Genomic DNA, 24,212 nt, shown 5'->3' with positions numbered 1-24,212 from the left:
ACTGTAATAAAGAAAAAATTAATTCTTGATTTTGATTTACAAAAACACACAACTATGGTGTATGATTATACTGAGCATATTATACGTTGTTAAGTCAATCCTTCCTAAATAACGTTTAAGTAGAAAAATTAATTACCTGTACAAATATGGAAAATCTAGCTTTCAGACAAGTAGGCTATCTACCATCAGGTTAACACAGCATAGCCCAAGTACAGTACTATAAATAAATAAAGATAAAATTACCAGTGAATATTACTATTTTACTTAAACATAAAACTATATACCGCAATTAAAATGAGTATATTATATGATTCTAAGTCAATCCTTCCAAACTACTAGCCTATTGATGAACCATATGCAATTAGAATACCCACAACACAACAGAGGTCGAGAAAATAAATATTTTCAAAATTCCAAAAGTATCTCTTGTGTAATGGGCAAACCCTGACTTTTTTCATCCAAAACTGGTCTTAAAATGTTGCCTTTTACACAGTAATATACAGTATATCTAATTTTTTATCAATCCCTCTATCAAGACAACATCCTTCAGTTCACATTAATTTTCTATAATCAGAGGCTTCCCAAATTGCTGCTGCCTATATTTTTTTTTCATTTTCAACTTCAACTGCACCGTTTTCCGGTTTGACATGGTTTTATGTTTTCACATCTTACCTATCATTTCTAAACCCCTTTGCTACTTCCAACTTAACACTTACTTTTCCCTATCATAGTTTTCATTTAGTGTTTTATCACAATCTTCATGTAATTTCCCATGACCTTGATACCTCTATGCTTTTATCCAATACTCGCAGTACAGTATAACTCAATTCTTTCACCATTTTTAGGGAGAATTGAAATCTCATATGGTTTTCTGAGACTCGAAATATATACTATAGTACACTATCTTCAATTGCCCTTGATACAGTCAAATTGAATAGGCTCTGATGATTTTTCAATAAGATAGATTCACTAACGTATGAGTTCTGGTAGACTTTTGAACTTGACTGTACTTCTTGACTCAACTGCCATGTCTCTCTCTTCAATACAGACTACACCTCCCACAGTTCAGCTCTGTTTGCTGACATTTATTCTTTAAACCTTTTCTAGACTTCACTCGGTTTCATGTTTTGGTCAACTATATTTATTTTGATCTTATTTATTTACCTTAGTATCAACTTAGTGCATGCAATTTATAGTGTTAAATTTACCACACCTGGAGTAGAATTAAATAAATTTTCAGTTTCTTCATCTCCCTCCGGGTTTCTTAAGACTTGATATAAATTTTTCATGCAACATCCATGAAAACTACTCACAAATTTCTAAAGTATTTTGTGTTTTTCTTAACTATACTAGCCTGCGTCTTTTAATAGGAGTACTGTATTATTTCAGTGAAGTTGGTTACTGTAGTTAAAACTTTGAGATGGCGGTAGTTACTGATGAATGGCCCACCCAACATGCCACTGAGCCCTCACTTTGACCTTCAGTCTAGGACTTTGAGGGGTGTTGAGGTAGGAAGTATATTTTTGGAAGGTACCGCTCAGAGGTTGGTACGATATTGGTATCTACTGATTCTCCCTCATGTATACGGGGAGAAATCATCGGAGACACGTAGCTACCTTGATCAGACATCTTCAAGTGAAGAGCAACACTCAGTTGGGGCCACTAAATTCAGTAGGAGACAATAAACAGGTGAAACTGTGGCAGTGCACATGTTATTCTCATGAGAAACAGCACAGGTAGCAGGTGTGTAAGCACATATACTGCATACCGATACTTAAACTCATTGATGAAAAAGTTCCTGATATATACCTAATGAGAAGAGTATGTACTGATGACAAAGTGGTGTATACCAATTTCTATTCCAAGGGAACAATTCTTGGCATGCACCACTTCTCTTTCTCTCCCACAAGAGAAAGAAATTGTACGGGAAGAAAAGGAGGGAGGGGGCTTTTATAACTATCGGCAGTGCAAGTGCTTGCTCTCATGAGGAAAGAGCATACGTAGCAGGTGCGTGAAGATCTGTACCATGTATCTATATATATCATGTCGCTCTCATGGGGAGGGAAAAGGTAGGAGTCGCACGTAAGCAACTCAATCGATCAGTCTTCTTTGTTTTCCAATTTCAGAGAGTATCGTGTGCACATAGTGATCTGGTGCATGTGTATGGTTCTTGCTTTTAAGGAACCGATGTACAGTATCGGGATGTAACGCGGGGTATGTTTCCGGAATGTATCGGGGGGGATTCATCACATAGGGATCAAACATGTGGTACTTTCCCCGAATGTATTAAAGGGGAAAATGTACAAGATGATCTAATGAAGTCTTAAAACTCTTAAGCCTGCGGCATATAGTAAGTAGAAGGCAAAAGTCTAGTCTTGGGAGAAGGCAACATGAACAAGTGATGGCTTGCTCCTGTAAGAGTGCCTTCACCGGAGTACTCTGCATTGAGATGTCTTCCTCTTCTACACCTTTGGTGAAGCTAGTCGGACTTTTGAAGCAGTACTATCTCTACTACGGAGAGAAAAACGTTAGGATTACGCATATACTACTCATATCGATCCATAAAGAGGAAAAGGGCTGAGCCCTTCTATCCTGGCAGGCAGCGTGATGAGATACACATAAGGCAGAAGTGGAGGAGGACCTTAAATTTCTCTCTTCAACGGGGAAGAGGTCTCCGGAACTCCAAGAAGAGATGGCACATCAAGGTGATACATCCTTAGCACCTTACCGAGAACGAAAGACACTGAAGGAAGAAGGATGCGCTCTTCTTATTAGTCTGATGGAGCACATTGATGTCTAAGGATTGCCAACCTCTTTAGGAATACGTTGTCGCCATCTTCACCATGCCACACAAAATAGGGAATAAACAGCTAAAATGAATGCTAACGGGAACAAGAATGTGAATATCGGCAGGTTTGCACAGAAAACTGTCACACAGCTAGTTATCAGAAAACCAGGGAAAATCCATCCTTCCTACTAAATATCCCTTGCCGACAACGATTTGCTAACAATTATCTAAAAGAAAACACAAAAGATTAAAACGCCTAGTTGAAGGCCACTAGAAGTATGTTTGTACTTTCTGGCACCTTAAAACAAAGTGAGGGCTCATTGACTTGTTGGGTGAGTAAGGTTTCTCTGCCACCTCGTTAAAAGTTTTTACATCCATATCTAGTTTCTCTAAAAGCATACTCCTATTAAAGGATGAGGGTTTGTATTCGTGTAGGACCCAATTATCTTTCTGAGCTCCCTCAAGATTTTTCATTAGCATCCTAAAATTATCATAAAACAAAAATACTGTACAGTATAGACATACATATGTATACATTACATACTAGCACAGAGTATGACATGAATTTTTTAAATTTGATGCAAATGAGTAACACTTCCATACAGCAACATATAAGATTAACAATTTAAGTGCAATTCAGAGGAAATCACATAAAATCATTTCAGTAATAAGTGTTACGAAATATAATCAAGTCAAGACTATTCCAAACCATGTCAACCAAGACAGAAAGGAAGCAAAATCATACAACTTACCAAAAATATTTGTTTCAACTGGATTAAATTTTACAGCAACAACACTAGCTTCATTCTTATCTCCTGTAGTGCTCCAGTCGTAAGAAAATTTAGGTGCTTTTGTACTGGCATCCCATAAAAGAATACGTTCTCCACAAGTAATAAATTCATTTCTGTGCCTGTGATGAGTAATGCCTGTTACCATTGTCTGCAAATAAGTAATGATTAAACTAATTATTCAAAGGAATCTACACAATGTACAATACAGTATGTTTTATGGGTATGGCCTCCAGAAAAGTGACAAAGATCCTTAAAATGTAGTTGCTCCATCACTAATACAAACCAACGCTATTTAGTGGGGATATTACTTTCGGAAAGGCTGAAAGATGAGCCATAAGACTTTTAACGAGGTTTAACCACCCACCCACTAGTTAGCTGGGGGAGTAGTTTGCTACCTGGTCCATTCACACACCTGGGCTGAAAACAGTAACCATTTCTTGCTTTGGCTCGGTGGAGAACAGACATTGCTGCTCTTCTCCTTTTTTGACTTGCCATTCCCAACTTGATACTTATTGATCTTTGTCTCTTAAGTGTTTGTGTGCTTTCTCTTTGACCATCCTCATGCAGACTTGTCCAGGACCTGAGGGCCGTTACTGTGGAACTTTCATGTCCTCTGTTGATACGGATCTGTTGTGGCTGTCCTACCGAGGGCAGCATTGTAATCTGGACAACACATGGCCTGAATGCCGGGAGTCGTCTACCTCCCAGTGGGAGAGGTTTGGGCGCTGGTGAAGGAAGAATCCAAGAGGGCTTCTTCGCTTTCGGGGTCTTCCTCGAAGTCGAAGAAACCTAAAACTTCATTTTTGAAGCCCCAATCTCTTCTCGAAGTTCCTGCTCGATCGATGTCCCCCGGGGAACAATCGAGTAGAAGCGTAGACCGGCTAACACCAGATCAGCCTTGGAGTTAGAGGGACAGGACTGCTTCCCCAAGGAAACAGTTCTGCCCTCCCCTCAAGTAGAGCTTTCTCATCGTCTGATTTGTTACAGGTTTGGCCGTCGCTGGGTATAACCGGTCCCCCATCGAAGGAGACGCTAGAGCTCCTTCAACTGGGTGCTGAAAAGACACATGCACCGGGTTCCTTGGAGGTGGAGCCATTGTCACTGAGAAGTGTGGTACAGCACGATCTCGGAGTGTCATCTACCTTGGACCGTTGAAGGATCCCACCTCTCGCCTTCATGTACACACTGGATCTCTAGGATGCATACTTCCAAGTATCCAAGGATCATACTCCACAACAAGAAATACCAGTTCAAGGTGCTGTATTTCGGTCTTTCCCAGGCACCTTAGGTCTTCATGAGAATGTTCGTCTTAATGTCATCCTGGGCTCACAGGATCAACATCTGTCTCCTAAGATATCTAGATGACTGACTGATCCTAGCAGACTCGGTGGCAACCCTTCTTCAACACCAAGGCAGACTTCAAGTGGTTTGCCAAGATCTGGGGATCATGGTAAACCTTGAGAAGTCATCCCTGCTTCCCTCTCAAAGATTGGTATATCTAGGTATGATCATCGACACCGATCAACAGAAAATCCTAACATCAAATGACAGGTTACAGAGGTTGAGGAAGGCAGCAAGGCCCTTCCTCAGATGAAAATAGCTTTCAGCCCAGCGATGGTCGTGTCTCATAGGTCATCCCTGGCCCGTCTAGAGCCCAACGGTTGCCTCAGGATCCGATCTCTCCAGTGGCAGCTGAAGTCCAACTAGAATCAGACCAGCAATTCCCCAGACACCCTAGTCCCCATAGGACTAGAGGAGCAGACAGACCTCAGGTAATGGATGGCAGAGAAGAATCCCCCGGAATTGATGCTCTATTCAGAGGCATCAAAAGAATGGTGGGGCCCACATGCTACACCACACGGCCACAGGCCTCTGGTCGGAGTCCGAAGGGTACCAGCAGATAAATCTCTTGAAGATGAGGGCAGCCTTCCTAGCCTTCCAACAGTTCCAGCAGTTTCGGGCAGGTCACTCAGTGGTGTTGATGAACAACAACACCACAGTAGTGGCTTACATAAACAAACAAGGCGGTACCTTATCGCAGTAGATATACTGAGAAGAGCAGAAGACAACTCCATGTCCCAGTTGACTTGCTTCATTCTGGGCAAGAGGTATGTGCTTGCGGACAATCTAAGCAGAGCAACTTATAAAGAGGGCTCTGAGCGGTCTTTGAACCACCTAGTAGCCAACAGGCCTGACTTTCTGGGGTTCCCCAATGGTGGACCTTTTCGCGACGTGCTTGAATTTAAGGCTCCCGCTGTACTGCTCCCCAGGCTCTCTGGCAAGATACATTCCAACAACGTTGGGACAACATCGACGTCTACGCCTTTCCCACATTCTTTCTGATGAGAAGAGTACTCAACAAGACTAGAGCATCAGACAACCTCTCCAGGACTCTCATAGTTCTGCTATGACATCACGCAGAGTGTTTCCCAGACCTTCAGCAAAAAAATTCGAGAAAACTCCCTCCACAACACCATCTGCTCAAATAGACACATGCGAACATATTCCACAAAACTGTAGCTTCGCTACGACTTCACGCTTGTAGACTAGCCAGCATCTCCTAACTTAGGGTATTTTTGCAACAAGTTGCAAGAAGGATGGCTGGACACCTTTGACCAGGCTATGGAAGGGGTACCTCTCCCCTCGATGCCACTATTCCAACAATAGTGGAGTTCCTTGTGCACCTTCAAAAGGAAATGCTCCTCTCGGTTTCAGCACTGAAAGGCTACCACTCAGCCTTGAGTCTTGCCTTTAAACTGAAAGGAGTCGATATATGTTCCTTGTTGGAACCTTCTTTCCTCATATGAAGGTTTAAGCTTACCTGCCCCTAGTTAGACGATAAACCTTCTCCTTGGAACGTGGTTCGCATCCTTCAATCTGAAGGGTGCTCCATACAAACCATTACACTACCAGCATCGCCACCCCACTTTGAAGACAGTGTTCCTGCTTGCCTTGGCTGCAGCCAAAAGAGTAAGGAAAGCTCTTAGGTCTCATTCAAGAGTGTTATGCTAAAAGATAACTCATTTCAATGCAAAGAAAGCTTTCCGGTTTCATTCAAGTGTTATGATAAAAGATAATTGATTTCAATGCAAGGAAAGCTCTCAGGTCTCATTCAAGAGTGAACTGCGTGGTCTTTTCTATGACATTGTCCATTCAAGGGGATGGGGGAGGAAATTCTCAACTTCATCCCTATGTTTATTGCCAAGATTCAAAACCCAGGAGTAGCAGATACTAGAGTCGGGCCCTTGTGAACTGGGAGTCTTCGTGCTGTAAACGATGACCCAGATCAACTGTTACTAAGCCCAGTAAGGAGTTTGAGGTGTTACCTCAAAAGAACATTAGCAGATCACCCCCAACTTTCGACGGGAAAGTCAAGAGTAGAGTCAGGAAGAACATCTTGGCTTGGATTCACAGGGTCATTGTCCTGGCCTTGAATCCCAACCCTCCTCCAACATGATGAACAGACCTCATGATGTTAGGGACATGGTAATGTTCCAGCTGTTCAAAAGAACATGTGGAAGCAAAAGATAACCTTCACCGCTCACTACCTGCAAGACGTAACCTACAGGAACATAGACACATTCTCTATTAGTCCTGTGGTGGCTGCACAACAAGTGGTTAAAACACCTGAGGCTGCTTGATAGAACAGTACAACGGGAGCCTGAAGTTCAGGGCCATTGTGAAGAGATCCACAGTCAGAGAACCCCACAAAGTCAGGACTTTGTTGACTACTAGATGATCCAAACACCACTCGGTACTCACCATCTGCTCAGATTGTCGGCGAGCCCATTCCTTTTGCCTGGAATGAAGCATGCCGATAGTGGTATCTATTGAATCTCGGCCCTTCTCAGTATCTCTACTGCTAGATGGGATAGGGGCTGCATAAAGGTACCTCCTAGTTTGTTGTTGTAAGCCACTACTGTGGTGTTGTCAATCATCACCACCAGTGAGTGGCCTGCCAGGAACTGGTGGAACTGTTGAAGGGCCAGAAAGACGGCCTACATCTTCAAGAGATTTATGTGGAGGTACTCTTCTGACTCTGACCAGAGGTCTGAGGTCATGTGGTGAAGCACGTGGGTTCTCGTCTGACACCCACCATTCGACATCCATCTGTTCCGTTGATCCCATGGGGATCAGGATGTCCGGGGAGTCGAAGGCCTGATTCCACCAGGACTTGAGTCGCCACTGGAGAGATCAAATTCTGAGGCGACCGTTGGGAATTAGACTGGCCACAGATGAAAGGTGTCCGAGATGACGTAGCCACGTCTGGCCTGGAAGTTTTTCTCGCCTGAGAAAGGGTCTTGCGACCTTTCTCAGTCTCGTTATTCTGTCGTCTCATGGGAAGGTTTTGTGGAGATTAGTGTCTCATATCATGCCTAGATATACCAGTCTCTGCGTAGGAAGCAGGGAGGATTTCTCAAGGTTTGCCATGATCCCCAGACCTTGGCAATACCTCAGAAGTTTGTCTCGGTGTTGAAGGTGGAAGGGAGGAAGTTAATACCTCGCGCGACTCCCTTGGCAGAGGTGAGGTAGGAAAGTGTCCGGCGGGAGAGACAGGAAGGAAAGGCCTCGAAGGCCTAACAGGAGTTAGTTTCACCCTAGGGGATGTAACCGCGTCTGAGACTCCTCTTTTCCTCTTCAGGGGAGAAGAAGCCAAAGTTCCTCGCAGTAGGTCTGCTGGTGCCGTTGGATGGGAGGTCTCTGAAGAGCGAGATGACATGACAGGCCCGAAGGCTTGCACTACTGCTCTGACCATGGCACTGAACCAAGACTGCTTGCTGACTGATGCACTGTCAGAAAGATCCCCTGAAGAGAAAGGGACTGAAGGTTCCCTGTAAGGAGTCTCTACCGATGTTTGCGGTGGTGGGTCCGCCTTCAAAGATAGAATCTTCTGGATTCTGAACCCTCCTGTGGAGCCTCCTCTCCCTTTCCCCGGCTGTTGCTCTGTACAGTCATGCATTTGGGGGAGGGGAATGGGGCACCGGTGACCAGGTAAATTCTCTACTGTGAGAATGTTTTGAAGACGGGGGAACAAGTTTTAAGACTTGGCGCAAGTGCGCAGGAGAGCACTGGCAAGATCAGAGAGTGCTTGCGCGCAGGAGTGTGATGGCATGCAGTAACGCAGTGCGCAGGAGAGCGCTGGTACGCAGGTAAGCGCTGGCGAGCCAGAGAGTAGTGGCGCGAAGGAAAGTGCTGGCGCGCAGGAGAGCGCTTGCGAGTTGGAGTGCTGACGCGCAGGAGAACGTCGCTGCGCATGAGAGCGCAGCTGCACAGGGTCGGCATGAAGGAAGTTCTGGAACAGGGATTTGCCCTTTGGAAGGGCAAACATCCTCCGACGGGGAGCGCAAACGATACGCAGAAGAATCCAGGGTCGAAGTCCAAGGACTAGTGGCAGCATCGTCAGGAGAGGGTCCAGGAACGGGCGAAGGTCGAGGGCCGGAAGACGACTGAAGTGGAGGCTCCTCTGTGGGGAACGGCTGCGAAGATGAGGCTGAAGAGGTGCATTTTCACTGATGGTGATGGGTCACCTCTAAGGTGACGAAGAGGGCGAGCTCTGCAAGATCGAAGACTTCCTCTACAGGCCGGAGGATCAACAAGCTGACCTTTAGAAGCAGTAGTCTTCCGCAGAAGAGTCTCTATGAATGGACTTTCCTCTAAGGAGAAACACTCACAGGAGAGACAGACGAAGGACTTAGTTTCCCCCTCGAAGGATGAACAGGAACTGGAGAAACACAGTCGGCAGCAAGGGCTGGAGAGTCTGAGGGTGCAGGAGCGTCGGCAGCGGCCACAGAAGACGCCTCAGACACCACAACATCGACGCACGACAGAGGATCCAACTCCAAAGTCGACAAAGACTGCGCACTAGCACCACGAATGATGAATTGCAGCAAGGAGTAGGTGGAGGGCGGACCCAGAAGCCCCAAGGACGACCACACCTGTAAAAAAAGCCCTCACCCCGTGGGAGAAGTGGGGCCGCTTCGCTAGGGAAAGCAACACCATCTCTCGAGGACTGGAGTTGGCCATAAATTAAAGGGTCTACACTACTACTTGACGGTCTCTCGGAAGAGACCGAATGAGCAGGAGCTTCGGAGGAAAGTCGGGAAGTGGAAGAAGAGGCCATCCTTGGGTTTTTCCCCTTTCGAAGAAACCTTCGATGGAGAAATATCCCGCTTTGACTTCTTTTGCCGTCGCCCAAACCTTTCTCACTGGGAGGCAGACTACTCCCGACACACACTACACCTGTTATCACTATAGCACAGTTGACCTCTGCAGGCGGGAAAAAATTTGTGGTGATCTGTGTCTACGGCTGACATGAAGATTCCACAGGGCTGGCCTTCAAATCCAGGGCAAGTACACAAGGTCGACAGAAGTTAACACAGATACTAATCAAAGAGAAAACACAAACAAATGCAATTAATGGCAGTCCAAAATAGGCAAGGATGAAGAACGGCAACGACCGTTCATCATCCGAGCCAAAAGCAAAGTGATCTAAATCACTGGTATGTGAGTGGGAGCGGTAGCAAGCTAACAGCCCCCTACCCCAGCTAACAAGCGGAAAGGGTAGTTAACCCTCACTAAAACTCTAAAGGCTCGTCCTTTCAGCTTCACTAAAAGTAATAACCACTAATAAATAGCGTAGGTTTATATTCCAGTTACGGAACAAATATATTTTCATAGAAAATCTCAGATCAACAGCTAGTTAGGTAAAAAATTACCACAACAAAATATAAAATAAACTAAGCTACAATACTCTAACATAGATTTATTAGACATTAACATATCAAAGACTTTATTATAAGTTTTCATAATATAAAGTACAGTATAGCAAATCGCAGCTCGCCTCCCTTTGAAGGAAAGAAATTTTGGCAAATTTTGACAGACTTACCTCACACATCCAAGTATCCATAGGAAGGTCTTTGCCATCAAAAGCAGAATCTAATGACCAACGTTTTATTGTTTTATCATTGCCTACAGAGAAAAATGACTTTCCATCAGGGGCTGACATGATGGACCACACCTGTCCACTATGGGCCTGAACTTTCCATTCCGATTTTTTGTGAGAAAGATCCCACAGATAAACCTGCAAAAGAAAATAATCTTACTTCCAAACACTTTCAACAGTGTAAGTTTGTGAACTACAGTAAGGGGCATCACTATTATTGCGTTTTATACATTATATTTTTTGCAGGGTTAAACACAAAACAAGTCTTATGCAATTTCTGCCTGAATATTCATCTACTCTAGATTTTTATCGATCCCATTTTTCCATGATTATCGGGATGTTCCTAGTGGTCCTATATCGGGTTACTTCCAAATTTACTAAGGTACTTTCTTAACTAACTGTTAATACCACCCTCTAATCACATGTCAAAAACATCCCGATCATTGAGATCTCAAGTTTATTTACTAGCTGTGGAGCAACACATCTTTTGACAACCTACTAATTTCTGTCGTGAACTTCTTACTGTAAAACTCTTCGGCATAATATTTGAGACAAATTTAAGCTGGCGAGTTCATACTTTATTCATAGAAGAAAATAATATAATAATGTCCTAAACTTATTAAAAAATTGCTCAATAACTACTGTACATTCAATATATATATAAAAAAAAAAATTATTCAGAAAATGCATTAGAGCCCACAAGTCATCTGTAAGAAAATCTATATAAAATTGAAAGAAGTGCCTTATACAGTGATCTAGAAGGGTAGAATGCCAAAGAATGGCAAGCGACTCTGTCACAAGAAAATCATTCAATCAGATGGGTGTTTTCAAGGAGCAAATCAAGTTTATGTTATTTACCAAATAATACTACAAAAATTTCATGTAATATGAAAAATTTTTAATTTTCTCAACTGATGTTCAGGCCATAAAAACTTTGAGTGAGTGGCAGCCAACTTCCTGGTAGAAAATATGTTATTTTTATAATAAAATAAATTTTTGAATATACTTACCCGGTGATTATATAAGCTGCAGCTCTGCTGCCCGACAGAAAAACTCTACGCTCAAAATCCGCCAGCGATCGCTATGCAGGTAGGGGGTGTACTTCAACAGCGCCATCTGTCGTGCAGGTACTCAGTACTCAATGTAAACACAGAACTCAATTTTCTCCTCGGTCCACTGGGTCTCTATTGGGGAGGAAGGGAGGGCCCTTTAATATATAATCACCGGGTAAGTATATTCAAAAATTTATTTTATTATAAAAATAACATTTTTCAATATTAAACTTAGCCGGTGATTATATAAGCTGATTCACACCCAGGGGGGTGGGTAGAGACCAGCATTAATTGTTTACATTATTATGAGCTAAGGATTTTGTATTTCATTTTAGCAGTTATTCAAAATAACAAACATAAAATAAATAAGTACCTGGTAAGGAAGTCGACTTGAATAATTACTCTGCCTTTTTTAAGTAAGTCTTCCTTACTGAGCCTCGCGATCCTCTTAGGATGCTGAGCGACTCCTAGGAGCTGAAGTATCAAGGGTTGCAACCCATATTACAGGACCTCATCAAAACCTCTAATCTAGGCGCTTCTCAAGAAAAGAATTTGACCACCCGCCAAATCAACCAGGATGCGAAAGGCTTCTTAGCCTTCCGGACAACCCAAAAACAACAATAAAAAACATTTCAAGAGAAAGATTAAAAAAGGTTATGGAATTAGGGGAATGTAGTGGTTGAGCCCTCACCCACTACTGCACTCGCTGCTACGAATGGTCCCAGGGTGTAGCAGTTCTCGTAAAGAGACTGGACATCTTTAAGATAAAAAGACGCGAACACTGACTTGCTTCTCCAATAGGTTGCGTCCATTATACTCTGCAGAGATCTATTTTGTTTAAAGGCCACTGAAGTTGCGACAGCTCTAACTTCATGTGTCCTTACCTTCAGCAAAGCATGGTCTTCCTCATTCAGCTGGGAATGAGCTTCTCGTATCAACAGTCTGATATAATAGGAAACTGCATTCTTTGACATAGGCAAAGGTTTTTAATAGAACACCATAAAGCTTCTGACTGTCCTCGTAAAGGTTTAGTTCGTCTTAAATAGAACTTAAGAGCTCTAACAGGGCATAAGACTCTTTCTAGTTCATTTCCAACCATATTTGAAAGGCTTGGAATATCGAACGATTTCGGCCAAGGACGAGAAGGTAGCTCGTTTTTGGCTAGAAAACCAAGCTGTAAAGAACATGTAGCCGTTTCAGATGAAAATCTGATGTTTCTGCTGAAGGCGTGAATCTCACTGACTCTTTTAGCTGTGGCTAAGCAAACCAGGAAAAGAGTCTTTAAAGTGAGATCTTTAAAGGAGGCTGATTGTAGTGGCTCGAACCTTTCTGACATCAGGAATCTTAGTACCACGTCTAAATTCCAACCCGGTGTAGCCAAACGACGCTCCTTCGTGGTCTCAAAAGACTTAAGGAGGTCCTGTAGATCTTTGTTGTTGGAAAGATCTAAGCCTCTGTGACGGAAGAATGTTGCCAACATGCTTCTGTAACCTTTGATAGTGGGAGCTGAAAGAGATCTTTCTTTCCTCAGGTATAATAGGAAGTCAGCTATTTGGGTTACAGAGGTACTGGTCGAGAATACTGATACCGACTTGCACCAGTTTCGGAAGACTTCCCACTTCGACTGGTAGACTCTAAGAGTGGATGTCCTCCTTACTCTAGCAATCGCCCTGGCTGCCTCCTTCGAAAAGCCTCTAGCTCTAGAGAGTCTTTCGATAGTCTGAAGGCAGTCAGACGAAGAGCGTGGAGGCCTGGGTGTACCTTCTTTACGTGTGGCTGACGTAGAAGGTCCACTCTTAGAGGAAGAGTTCTGGGAACGTCCACCAGCCATTGAAGTACCTCGGTGAACCATTCTCTCGCGGGCCAGAGGGGAGCAACTAACGTCAACCTTGTCCCTTCGTGAGAGGCGAACTTCTGCAGTACCTTGTTGACAATCTTGAACGGGGGGAATGCATAAAGGTCTAGATGGGACCAATCCAGTAGAAAGGCATCTATATGAACTGCTGCTGGGTCCGGGATTGGTGAGCAATATATTGGGAGCCTCTTGGTCATCGAGGTTGCGAAGAGATCTATGGTAGGTTGGCCCCATGTGGCCCATAGTCTCTTGCACACATCCTTGTGTAGGGTCCATTCTGTTGGAATGATTTGACCCCTCTGACTGAGGCAATCCGCCATGACATTCATATTGCCTTGGATGAACCTCGTTACTAGAGAAAGGTTTAGATCTCTTGACCAGGTGAGGAGGTCCCTTGCGATCTCGTACAACGTCATAGAATGGGTCCCTCCTTGCTTGGAGATGTACGCCAAGGCCGTGGTGTTGTCCGAGTTCACCTCCACCACTTTGCCTTGAAGGAGGGACTTGAAGCTTTTCAAGGCCAGATGAACTGCCAGTAGCTCCTTGCAGTTGATATGTAACGTTCTTTGATTCGAGTTCCACGTTCCCGAGCATTCCCGACCGTCTAATGTCGCACCCCAGCCCGTGTTCGATGCGTCCGAGAAGAGAACGTGGTTGGGGGTCTGAACAGCCAGGGGCAGACCCTCTCTGAGGTTGATACTGTCCTTCCACCAAGTCAGTGATGACTTCATCTTCTCGGAAATGGGGATCGAGACCGCTTCTAGCGTCTTGTCCTTTTTCCAGTAAACAGCTAGGTGAAATTGAAGGGGACGGAGGTGTAGTCTCCCTAACGAAACGAACTGTTCCAGGGATGAAAGCGTCCCTATCAGACTCATCCACTGTCTGACTGAACATCGTTCCTTCTTTAGCATGTTCTGGATGCATACCTGGGCTTGACTTGTTCTGGGGGCCGACGGAAAAGCCCGAAAAGCTTGACTGTGAATCTCCATCCCTAAATACACTATAGTTTGGGATGGGACCAGTTGGGACTTTTCCATATTGACCAGGAGACCCAATTCCTTGATCAGATCTAGAGTCCACTTTAGATTCTCCAGACAGCGACGACTGGAAGAAGCTCTTAAAGCCAGTCGTCCAAATAGAGGGAGGCTCTGATATCCGCTAAATGCAGGAATTTGGCAATATTCCTCATCAGCCTCGTAAAAACAAGAGGAGCTGTGCTTAGGCCAAAGCACAGGGCTTGAAATTGGTAGACAACCTTTTCGTAAACGAATCTCAGAAAAGGTTGGGAATCTGGGTGGATGGGGACGTGAAAGTATGCGTCCCTTAGGTCTAAAGAGACCATCCAGTCTTCCTTCCTGACCGCTGCTAGAACGGACTTTGTGGTCTCCATGGCGAACGTCTGCTTTGTGACAAAGACATTCAGCGCACTGACGTCTAGCACCGGCCTCCACCCTCCTGTCTTCTTTACCACTAAGAAGAGACGGTTGTAGAAGCCCGGGGATTGATGGTCCCGGACTTTGACTACCGCTCCCTTTTCTAGTAAGAGAGACACCTCCTGCTTCAAAGCTAGTCTCTTGTCTTCCTCTCTGTACCTGGGAGAGAGATCGATGGGGGACGTTGCTAGAGGGGGTTTGCGGACAAACGGGATCTTGTACCCTTCTCTGAGCAACTTCACAGATTGTGCATCTGCGCCCCTTTTCTCCCAGGTCTGCCAGAAGTTCTTGAGTCTGGCTCCCACTGCTGTCTGAAGAAGGTGGCAGTCAGACTCTACCTTTAAAGGACTTGGTACCTTTCTTCTTCCCACGTCTCCCTTCGGCACGAGCACCTCCTCTGCTGGAGGCTCTGCCACGAAAGGGCGGAATGAATCTGGACGCTGGAGTGTCCATCCTGGGTCTAGACAAGGTAGGCAAAGGGGTGGCTTTGCGGGCAGAGGACGCAACCAGGTCATGGGTGTCTTTCTGAATCAAGGAGGCAGCAATCTCCTTTATCAAGTCTTCTGGGAAGAGACACTTTGAGAGAGGAGCAAAAAGAAGTTCCGATCTCTGACACGGTGTTACTCCAGCTGACAGGAAAGAGCAAAGGTTTTCCCGTTTCTTGAGGACCCCGGATACGAACGAAGCCGCAAGCTCACTGGATCCGTCACGTATGGCCTTGTCCATGCAGGACATAATGAGCAAGGAAGTTTCCTTGTCAGAAGGGGAGATCTTCCTGCTCAAAGCTCCCAGACACCAGTCCAAAAAGTTAAAGACCTCGAAGGCTCTAAACACGCCTTTCAACAGATGGTCTAAGTCTGAAGGAGACCAACATATCTTAGAGCGTCTCATGGCTAGCCTGCGGGGAGAGTCTACTAGACTTGAGAAGTCGCCCTGGGCAGAGGCAGGAACTCCCAAGCCGAGAACTTCTCCCGTGGCATACCAGACGCTCGATCTGGAAGAGAGTCTCGCAGGGGGAAACGTAAATGCTGTCTTCCCAAGGTTCTTTTTGGACTGCATCCAATCTCCTAACACTCGTAAAGCTCTCTTGGACGAGCGGGCGAGGACGAGTTTCGTAAAGGCAGGTGCGGATGACTGCGTGCCTAAAGCGAACTCTGACGGAGGAGAGCGTGGAGCCGCAGACACAAACTGATCAGGATACATCTCCTTGAACAGAGCAAGAACTTTTCTAAAGTCCAAGGAGGGTTGCGTGGTCTTGGGTTCGTCGATGTCCGTATGTGGGTCGTCAATGTGTGCAGCGTCGTCATCATCAGAGAGTCCATCATCTGAAAACTGAGGAGGAAGCGGCAAAGGAGTAGGAATCGGCTGGTCAGCTGAGTCCGGCAGCATGGGTGCACGCGTGACTGAACCGGACGCAACGTCATGGAACTGTTGCCCAGTCTGTGAACTGGCAACAACCATAGCAGCGCGGGGACGCAAAGCGTCTACTCCAGGCTGTCTAGTCTGCTGTGGGCGAGTAGAGGTAACCACACTGGGTTGCGGAGGTTGACGCACCGCGTCAAAACAAAACAACTTAGGCTGTTGTTGTACCTCGCGAACGTCAACGGAAGGTTCCGTGCGTCGCTGAACGTCAACATGCGGCTGGCAGGGTACACTGGAACGCATGGGTGGCGGGACTCTCACAGCTGGAGTGCGGGAGAAGGTAGCCTCAGCGTCCACCGGACGCACAACCGTGAGTGGTTGTAGGCTAAAGGTTGGTGCAGCGTCAACCTTCTCCGCACGAAAGTCCTGCATCAATGACGTTAACTGTGACTGCATGGTCTGCAGCAAAGACCACTTAGGGTCTACAGGAGCAGGTGCGGCAACAGACGGTGTTAATGCCTGATGCGGTACCGCTTTGCCTCTCTTAGGAGGTGAGCAGTCGTCGAAAGACTGCAGCGAGTCCGAACTGACCCAGTGGCTACAACTGGGCCGTTGGACTTGCGCGGAAGGGACCGACTTGCGCTTAAGAGGCCGCGAGACCTTGGTCCATGGTTTCTTACGAGAAACCTCTTCCGCAGACGAGGAATAAATGGGCTCTCTCGTCTTCGTGTGGGTGGGGCGATCTTGGTTAGATACGCCCGAAACCACGGAGGGAACGTCTGTTCGCTGATTAAAGCCTCTCGAACCCTTTGGTCGTACGACATTGCTTCTCCCCTGGGCTTGGGAGCTTGCAAGATGTCCCGGACTGGGAGGACGACAGGCACGAACAGACGAACCCTCAAGCGCAACACTATCCACAACACTTTCCACAACACTACCACTCACTTTAACACTACCCACTGCACTCTTGCACTTCAACTCCTTGACGTCTGCCATGAGTTGGTTACGGTCACTAGCCAAGGACTCGACTCTCTCACCCAGAGCCTGGATGGCACGCATCATATCTGCCATCGAAGGTTGTTGAGTGCTAGAAGGGGGATCAGGAGCAACCACTACAGGGGAAGGAATAGGTTGTGGGGCATGAGGAGAGGAAAATTCAACGGAGCGAGATGAACTTCTCCTGACTCTATCTCTCTCTAGCCTACGTGTATACTTCTGGAATTTGATAAAATCGAATTCCGAAAGCCCAACGCATTCCTCACATCGATCTTCCAATTGACAGGTTTTATCCCGACAATTGGAACAAACGGTGTGAGGATCGATAGAGGCCTTCGGAAGACGCCTTGAACAGTCCCTAGCATTACACTTCCTGAACTTAGGGACTTGAGAAGGGTCAGCCATTTTGAATTAGTCAAAGGGGAATTCAAAATCTATCCAAAGTCGTCAACAAATAATCCGATATCAACAAAAGAATGCAAGGATGTATTGAAGATAACGTCTGCAAAGCGAAAGCTCAAAACTAGAAATGTGTACTTCACCAAAAATATGTGAAAACCAATCCAGTAAGCAACAGCGAATTTAGTAGGTCTTGCCGGTGGCACGACAGAGAGAAAATTGAGTTCTGTGTTTACATTGAGTACTGAGTACCTGTACGACAGATGGCGCTGTTGAAGTACACCCCCTACCTGCATAGCGATCGCTGGCGGATTTTGAGCGTAGAGTTTTTCTGTCGAGCAGCAGAGCTGCAGCTTATGTAATCACCGGCTAAGTTTAATATTGAAAAATATATATACATATACACACACATATATATATATATATATACAGTGAGTATATATATATATATATATATATATATATATATATATATATATATATATATATATATATATATATATATATATATATATATATACACAGTATATATATATATATATATATATATATATATATATATATATATATATATATATATATATATATATATATATATATATATATATATATATATATGTATGTATGTACATACATACATACATACATACATACATACATATATATATATATATATATATATATATATATATATATATATATATATATATATATATATATATATATATATATATATATATATATATATATATATATATATATATATATATATATATATATATATATATATATATATATATATATATATATATACACATACATACATACATATATACATACATACATATATATATATATATATATATATATATATATATATATATATATATATATATATATATATATATATATATATATATATATATATATATATATATATATATATATATAGCCATGGCTGATGCGCAACAAGTAAATCGATACTGTGATAAAACCTTGCTAGAACTGAAGAAATTCTTTGTGAGAGAAATTCTAAAATATTATTATAATTACTATTATTATTATTGTAATATACTTATTATCATCATCATTATTATTTACTACAAGCTAAGCTTCTACCCTAGTTGGAACAGCTGGATGCTATATGCCAAGGAAAGGAAACAAATAAACTACAAGAGAAGTAATGTACAACCAAAATAAAATATTATAAGAACAGCAACAACATTAAATTGGATCTTTCATTTATAAACAATAAAGACTTCAAAAAACAAGAGGAAGAGAAAAAAGATAGAATAGAAGGGAAGAAGAAAGACTTGGGAGATAGTGAGCCTTTTTCATTGCAAAACGAAGCTAACACATTATTTTCCCGTCTGCTTAGATGTATTTACATATCTTAACACATGGCATAAGCTTAGATATACATATAGTCTGGTTAGTTGACTAGAAGTTTATAATTATATAACTACACAGCATACTTTTATGTGACACTGTCACTGTTAAATATATATTTATCTCCTTTTAGGTTTTCCACATATTTTGACCAATGAATACTTTAAAAGTTATATGTTTTCTTCATCAGCCACCCAAAGGGTGTTGTAATTTAGTGATGCGTGAGATTAACATATCAATATTGTTTTCACCTTTGTCGTTTCATTAATTCTACCAAGTAGGAGCCAGTTCCAGAATTTCACGTGGCATTACCTTGAGCTACAACTTACTGTATATGGACCTTCATGGGTATCATCTCCAAAACTTCCCTATTGTAACTAAATACTGCAAGCTGGAACTCTTATTGTCTTGTGAGAAATGTTATGACAATAAAAATAGAGATGTTATATGATTAAAGTTAAGTTGAATGTTCTATCAGTTTGTATATTACTTCAACCATGTAAGTATTTACTTGTGTATCCATGGTAAGCATTTATATAAATTAACATATTTGGTAATCAAGTTCACTGTATTTTATTTCTGGAGATAAAAGATAAGAGATAAATTCTGATGTCTGGTTGGGTTTTTCTTGTTAGATACATTTGCTTTGTTCGATTCTCGCAGGATAAGGAAGATGTAAAATGTGACAGCTGTGATAGGGCTGAAATGAAGGTGACCTGTTACAAAGTAGACATGAGCCGCCCGCTCTGTCTACCTTTACACGAGAGCCATTTAGTGGCAACTCAAATAAAAACGACGGTACCTCATTTTATAAAATTCTGTAAAGAATCAACCTTCTGTAAGATAGTAGGTTGGCCAGGGCACCAGCCGCCCGTTGAGATACTACCGCTAGAGAGTTATGGGGTCCTTTGACTGGCCAGACAGTACTACATTGGATCATTCTCTATGGTTATGGTTCATTTTCCCTTTGCCTACACATACACTGAATACTCTGGCACATTCTCCTCTGTCCTCATACACCTGACAACATTGAGATTACCAAACAATTCTTCTTCACCCAAGGGGTTACTGCACTATCATTGTTCAGTTACCACTTTCCTCTAGGTAAGGGTGGAAGAGACTCTTTAGCTATGGTAAGCAGCTCTTCTAGGAGAAGGACACTCCAAAATCAAACCAATGTTCTCTAGTCTTAGGTATCACCATAGCCTCTGTACCATGGTCTTCCACTGTCTTGGGTTAGAGTTCTCTTGCCTGAGGGTACACCCGGACATATTATTTCATCTTATTTCTCTCCCTCGTGTTTTGTTAAAGTTTTTATAGCTTATATAGGATATATTTATTTTAGTGTCGATATTGTCTTAAAATATTTTATTTTTCCTTGTTTCCTTTCCTAACTGGGCTATTTTCCCTGTTGGAGCCCCTGGGTTTATAGCATCCTGCTTTTCCAACTAGGGTTGTAGCTTAGCAAGTAATAATAATAATAATAATAATAATAATAATAATAATAATAATATCAATGACTCAATTTTGACAGACAACACACCCTACCAAACAGTACATCATTAAAAGGTTTGGAATTAATATATTTTGATAAGTATTAACCAGAAAACCCTTGAATAGAAGTTATTACTGTCCTTGAAAAATGTTATTTTTATTAATAAAATAAATTTTTGAATATACTTACCCGATAATCATGTAGCTGTCAACTCCGTTGCCCGACAGAATTCTATGGAGGGATACGCCAGCTATCACAATACTAGAAGGGGGTGTATTTACCAGCGCCACCTGTGGCCAGGTACTCAAGTACTTCTTGTTGACACCTCCTCAATTATTCCTCGGTCCACTGGTTCTCTATGGGGAGGAAGGGAGGGTCGATTAAATCATGATTATCGGGTAAGTATATTCAAAAATTTATTTTATTAATAAAAATAACATTTTTCAATATTAAACTTACCCGATAATCATGTAGCTGATTCACACCCAGGGGGGTGGGTGAAAACCAGTGTACAAGATTAAAGGATAGCTAAGTATCCCATATTTCATATAATCAGTTATCCACAATAACAATGAAATAATAAGTACCTGGTAAGGAAGTCGACTTGAACCGTTACTCTGCCTTTAATAAGATCGTCTTCCTTACTGAGCGCAGCGTTCCTCTTGGGAGGCTGAATCAACTCAAAGGTGCTAAAGTATACAGGGCTGCAACCCATACTAAAGGACCTCATCACAACCTTTAACCTTGGCGCTTCTCAAGAAAGAATTGACCACCCGCCAAATCAACAAGGATGTGGAAGGCTTCTTAGCCGACCGTACAACCCATAAAAAGTATTCAAGAGAAAGGTTAAAAAGTTATGGGATTATGGGAATGTAGTGGCTGAGCCCTCGCCTACTACTGCATTCGTTGCTACGAATGGACCCAGGGTGTAGCAGTACTCGTAAAGAGACTGGACATCTTTGAGATAGAATGATGCGAACACTGACTTGTTTCTCCAATAGGTTGCATCCATAACACTCTGCAGAGAACGGTTCTGTTTGAAGGCCACTGAAGTAGCCACAGCTCTCACTTCATGTGTCCTTACCTTCAGCAAAGCAAGGTCTTCTTCCTTCAGATGAGAATTTGCTTCTCTAATCAGAAGCCTGATGTAGTAAGAAACTGAGTTCTTAGACATTGGTAGAGAAGGCTTCTTGATAGCACACCATAAGGCTTCTGATTGTCCTCGTAATGGTTTTGACCTTCTTAGATAGTACTTAAGAGCTCTAACTGGGCAAAGTACTCTCTCCAGTTCGTTCCCCACCATGTTGGACAGGCTTGGGATCTCGAACGACTTAGGCCAAGGACGGGAAGGAAGCTCGTTTTTAGCCAAAAAACCGAGCTGCAAGGAACATGTAGCCGTTTCAGATGTGAAACCTATGTTCCTGCTGAAGGCGTGGATCTCACTTACTCTTTTACCTGTTGCTAAGCACACGAGGAAAAGAGTTTTTAATGTGAGGTCCTTAAAAGAGGCTGATTGGAGCGGTTCAAATCCTGATGACATTAGGAACCTTAGGACCACGTCTAGATTCCAGCCTGGAGTGGACAACCGACGTTCCTTTGAGGTCTCAAAAGACCTAAGGAGGTCCTGTAGATCTTTGTTGGAGGAAAGATCCAAGCCTCTGTGGCGGAAAACCGCTGCCAACAAACTTCTGTAACCCTTGATCGTAGGAGCTGATAGGGATCTTACGTTCCTTAGATGTAACAGGAAGTCAGCAATCTGGGTTACATTGGTACTGGTTGAGGAAAACTGCATTGGCCTTGCACCAGCTTCGGAAGACTTCCCATTAAGACTGATAGACTCTGAGAGTGGATGTCGTCCTTGCTCTGGCAATCGCTCTGGCTGCCTCCTTCGAAAAGCCTCTAGCTCTTGAGAGTCTTTCGATAGTCTGAAGGCAGTCAGACGAAGAGCGTGGAGGTTGGGTGTACCTTCTTTACGTGAGGTTGACGCAGAAGGTCCACTCTAGGAGGAAGAGTCCTGGGAACGTCGACCAGCCATTGCAGTACCTCAGTGAACCATTCTCTCACGGGCCAGAGGGGAGCAACCAACGTCAGCCGTGTCCCTTTGTGAGAGGCAAACTTCTGAAGTACCCTGTTGACAATCTTGAACGGCGGGAATGCATACAGGTTGAGATGGGACCAATCCAGCAGAAAGGCATCCACGCGAACTGCTGCTGGGTCTGGAATCGGAGAACAATACAAGAGGAGCCTCTTGGTCATCGAGGTAGCGAATAGATCTATGGTTGGCTGACCCCACAGGGCCCAAAGTCTGCTGCAAACATTCTTGTGAAGGGTCCACTCTGTGGGGAAGACCTGACCCTTCCGGCTGAGGCGATCTGCCATGACCTTCATATCGCCCTGAATGAGCCTCGTTACCAGCGTGAGCTTTCGATCTTTTGACCAAATGAGGAGGTCCCTTGCGATCTCGAACAACTTCCTCGAATGAGTCCCTCCCTGCTTGGAGATGTAAGCCAAGGCTGTGGTGTAGTCGGAGTTCACCTCCACCACCTTGTTAAGCTGGAGGGACTTGAAGTTTATCAAGGCCAAATGAACTGCCAACAACTCCTTGCAATAGATGTGAAGTGTCCTTTGCTCCTGATTCCATGTTCCCGAGCATTCCTGTCCGTCCAGTGTCGCACCCCAGCCCGTGTCCGATGCGTCCGAGAAGAGACGGTGGTCGGAGGTCTGAACAGCCAAAGATAGACCTTCCTTGAGTAGAATGCTGTTCTTCCACCATGTTAGAGTAGACCTCGTCTCTTCGGAAACAGGAACTGAGCCCGTCTCTAGCGTCATGTCCTTTATCCAGTGAGCAGCTAGATGATACTGAAGGGGGCGGAGGTGGAGTCTCCCTAACTCGATGAACAGGGCCAGCGATGAAAGTGTCCCTGTTAGACTCATCCACTGCCTGACTAAGCATCGGTTCCTTCTCAGCATGCTCTGGATGCATTCTAGGGCTTGGAAGATCCTTGGGGCCGACGGACAAGTCTGAAAAGCTCGACTCTGAAGATCCATACCCAAGGAGACAATGGTCTGGGATGGAACGAGCTGAGACTCCTCAAAATTGACCAGGAGGCCCAGTTCCTTGGTCAGATCCATAGTCCATTTGAAAATCTCCAGACAGCGACGACTTGAGGGAGCTCTTAAAAGCCAGTCGTCTGACGGAGCCGGACACAAGATCATGATACTGCTGCACAGTCTGTAAACTGTCAATCATGGGCAAGCGAGGAAGTACAGTGACAACCCGAATCTGTCTAGACTGTCTGGGTCGTATAGACAACTCCTTAACGGGTTGCTGAGGTTGCCGCACTGCGTCACAACAAGTCCCTTCTGTTGGTTGTTGAACGTCTTCCCCGTGACACATTGACTCCGTAAACAAAAAATCCTCTAACAAGGACTAAGCTTGGACTACATGTCATGCAACACAGCTCAAGGTCTATGGGAGCAGGTGTGGTAACAGACGGGATTAGCGGCTGAAGTGTAACCATTACCTTCCCTGTAAGCATGTTATGCTTAAATAAAAGTCCATAAGAGGTTATGCAGCTAAAGGCTCCCTCCAAATGACAGAGTCCTCAAGGGAATATCAGAAGGAGGGAGAAAAGAACTTTCTCATCTACAGGGACCTTATCCTAGAAAAGCTAAGTTCTCTGAGTGAGGGTTCACTGGTGCAAAGCAG

The 24,212-nt window shown here is 43.9% G+C and overlaps 1 protein-coding gene across 1 annotated transcript in view; it reads right to left on the bottom strand.

The window, feature by feature from the left end:
• The window catches only part of LOC137639766 (DDB1- and CUL4-associated factor 13), a 70,059-nt gene that overhangs the window by 26,118 nt on the left and 19,729 nt on the right, over nt 1-24,212 (bottom strand). The window contains 3 exon segments of the mRNA XM_068372010.1: nt 3,077-3,269; nt 3,534-3,727; nt 10,466-10,660. Of these exon segments, the coding sequence (XP_068228111.1) occupies nt 3,077-3,269; nt 3,534-3,727; nt 10,466-10,660 (582 nt within the window).

Source organism: Palaemon carinicauda, chromosome 4 (genome assembly GCF_036898095.1).
Source record: "Palaemon carinicauda isolate YSFRI2023 chromosome 4, ASM3689809v2, whole genome shotgun sequence".
In the NCBI taxonomy this organism is placed as follows: domain Eukaryota; kingdom Metazoa; phylum Arthropoda; class Malacostraca; order Decapoda; family Palaemonidae; genus Palaemon; species Palaemon carinicauda.
This window is presented reverse-complemented; position numbering and strand designations above follow the sequence as displayed.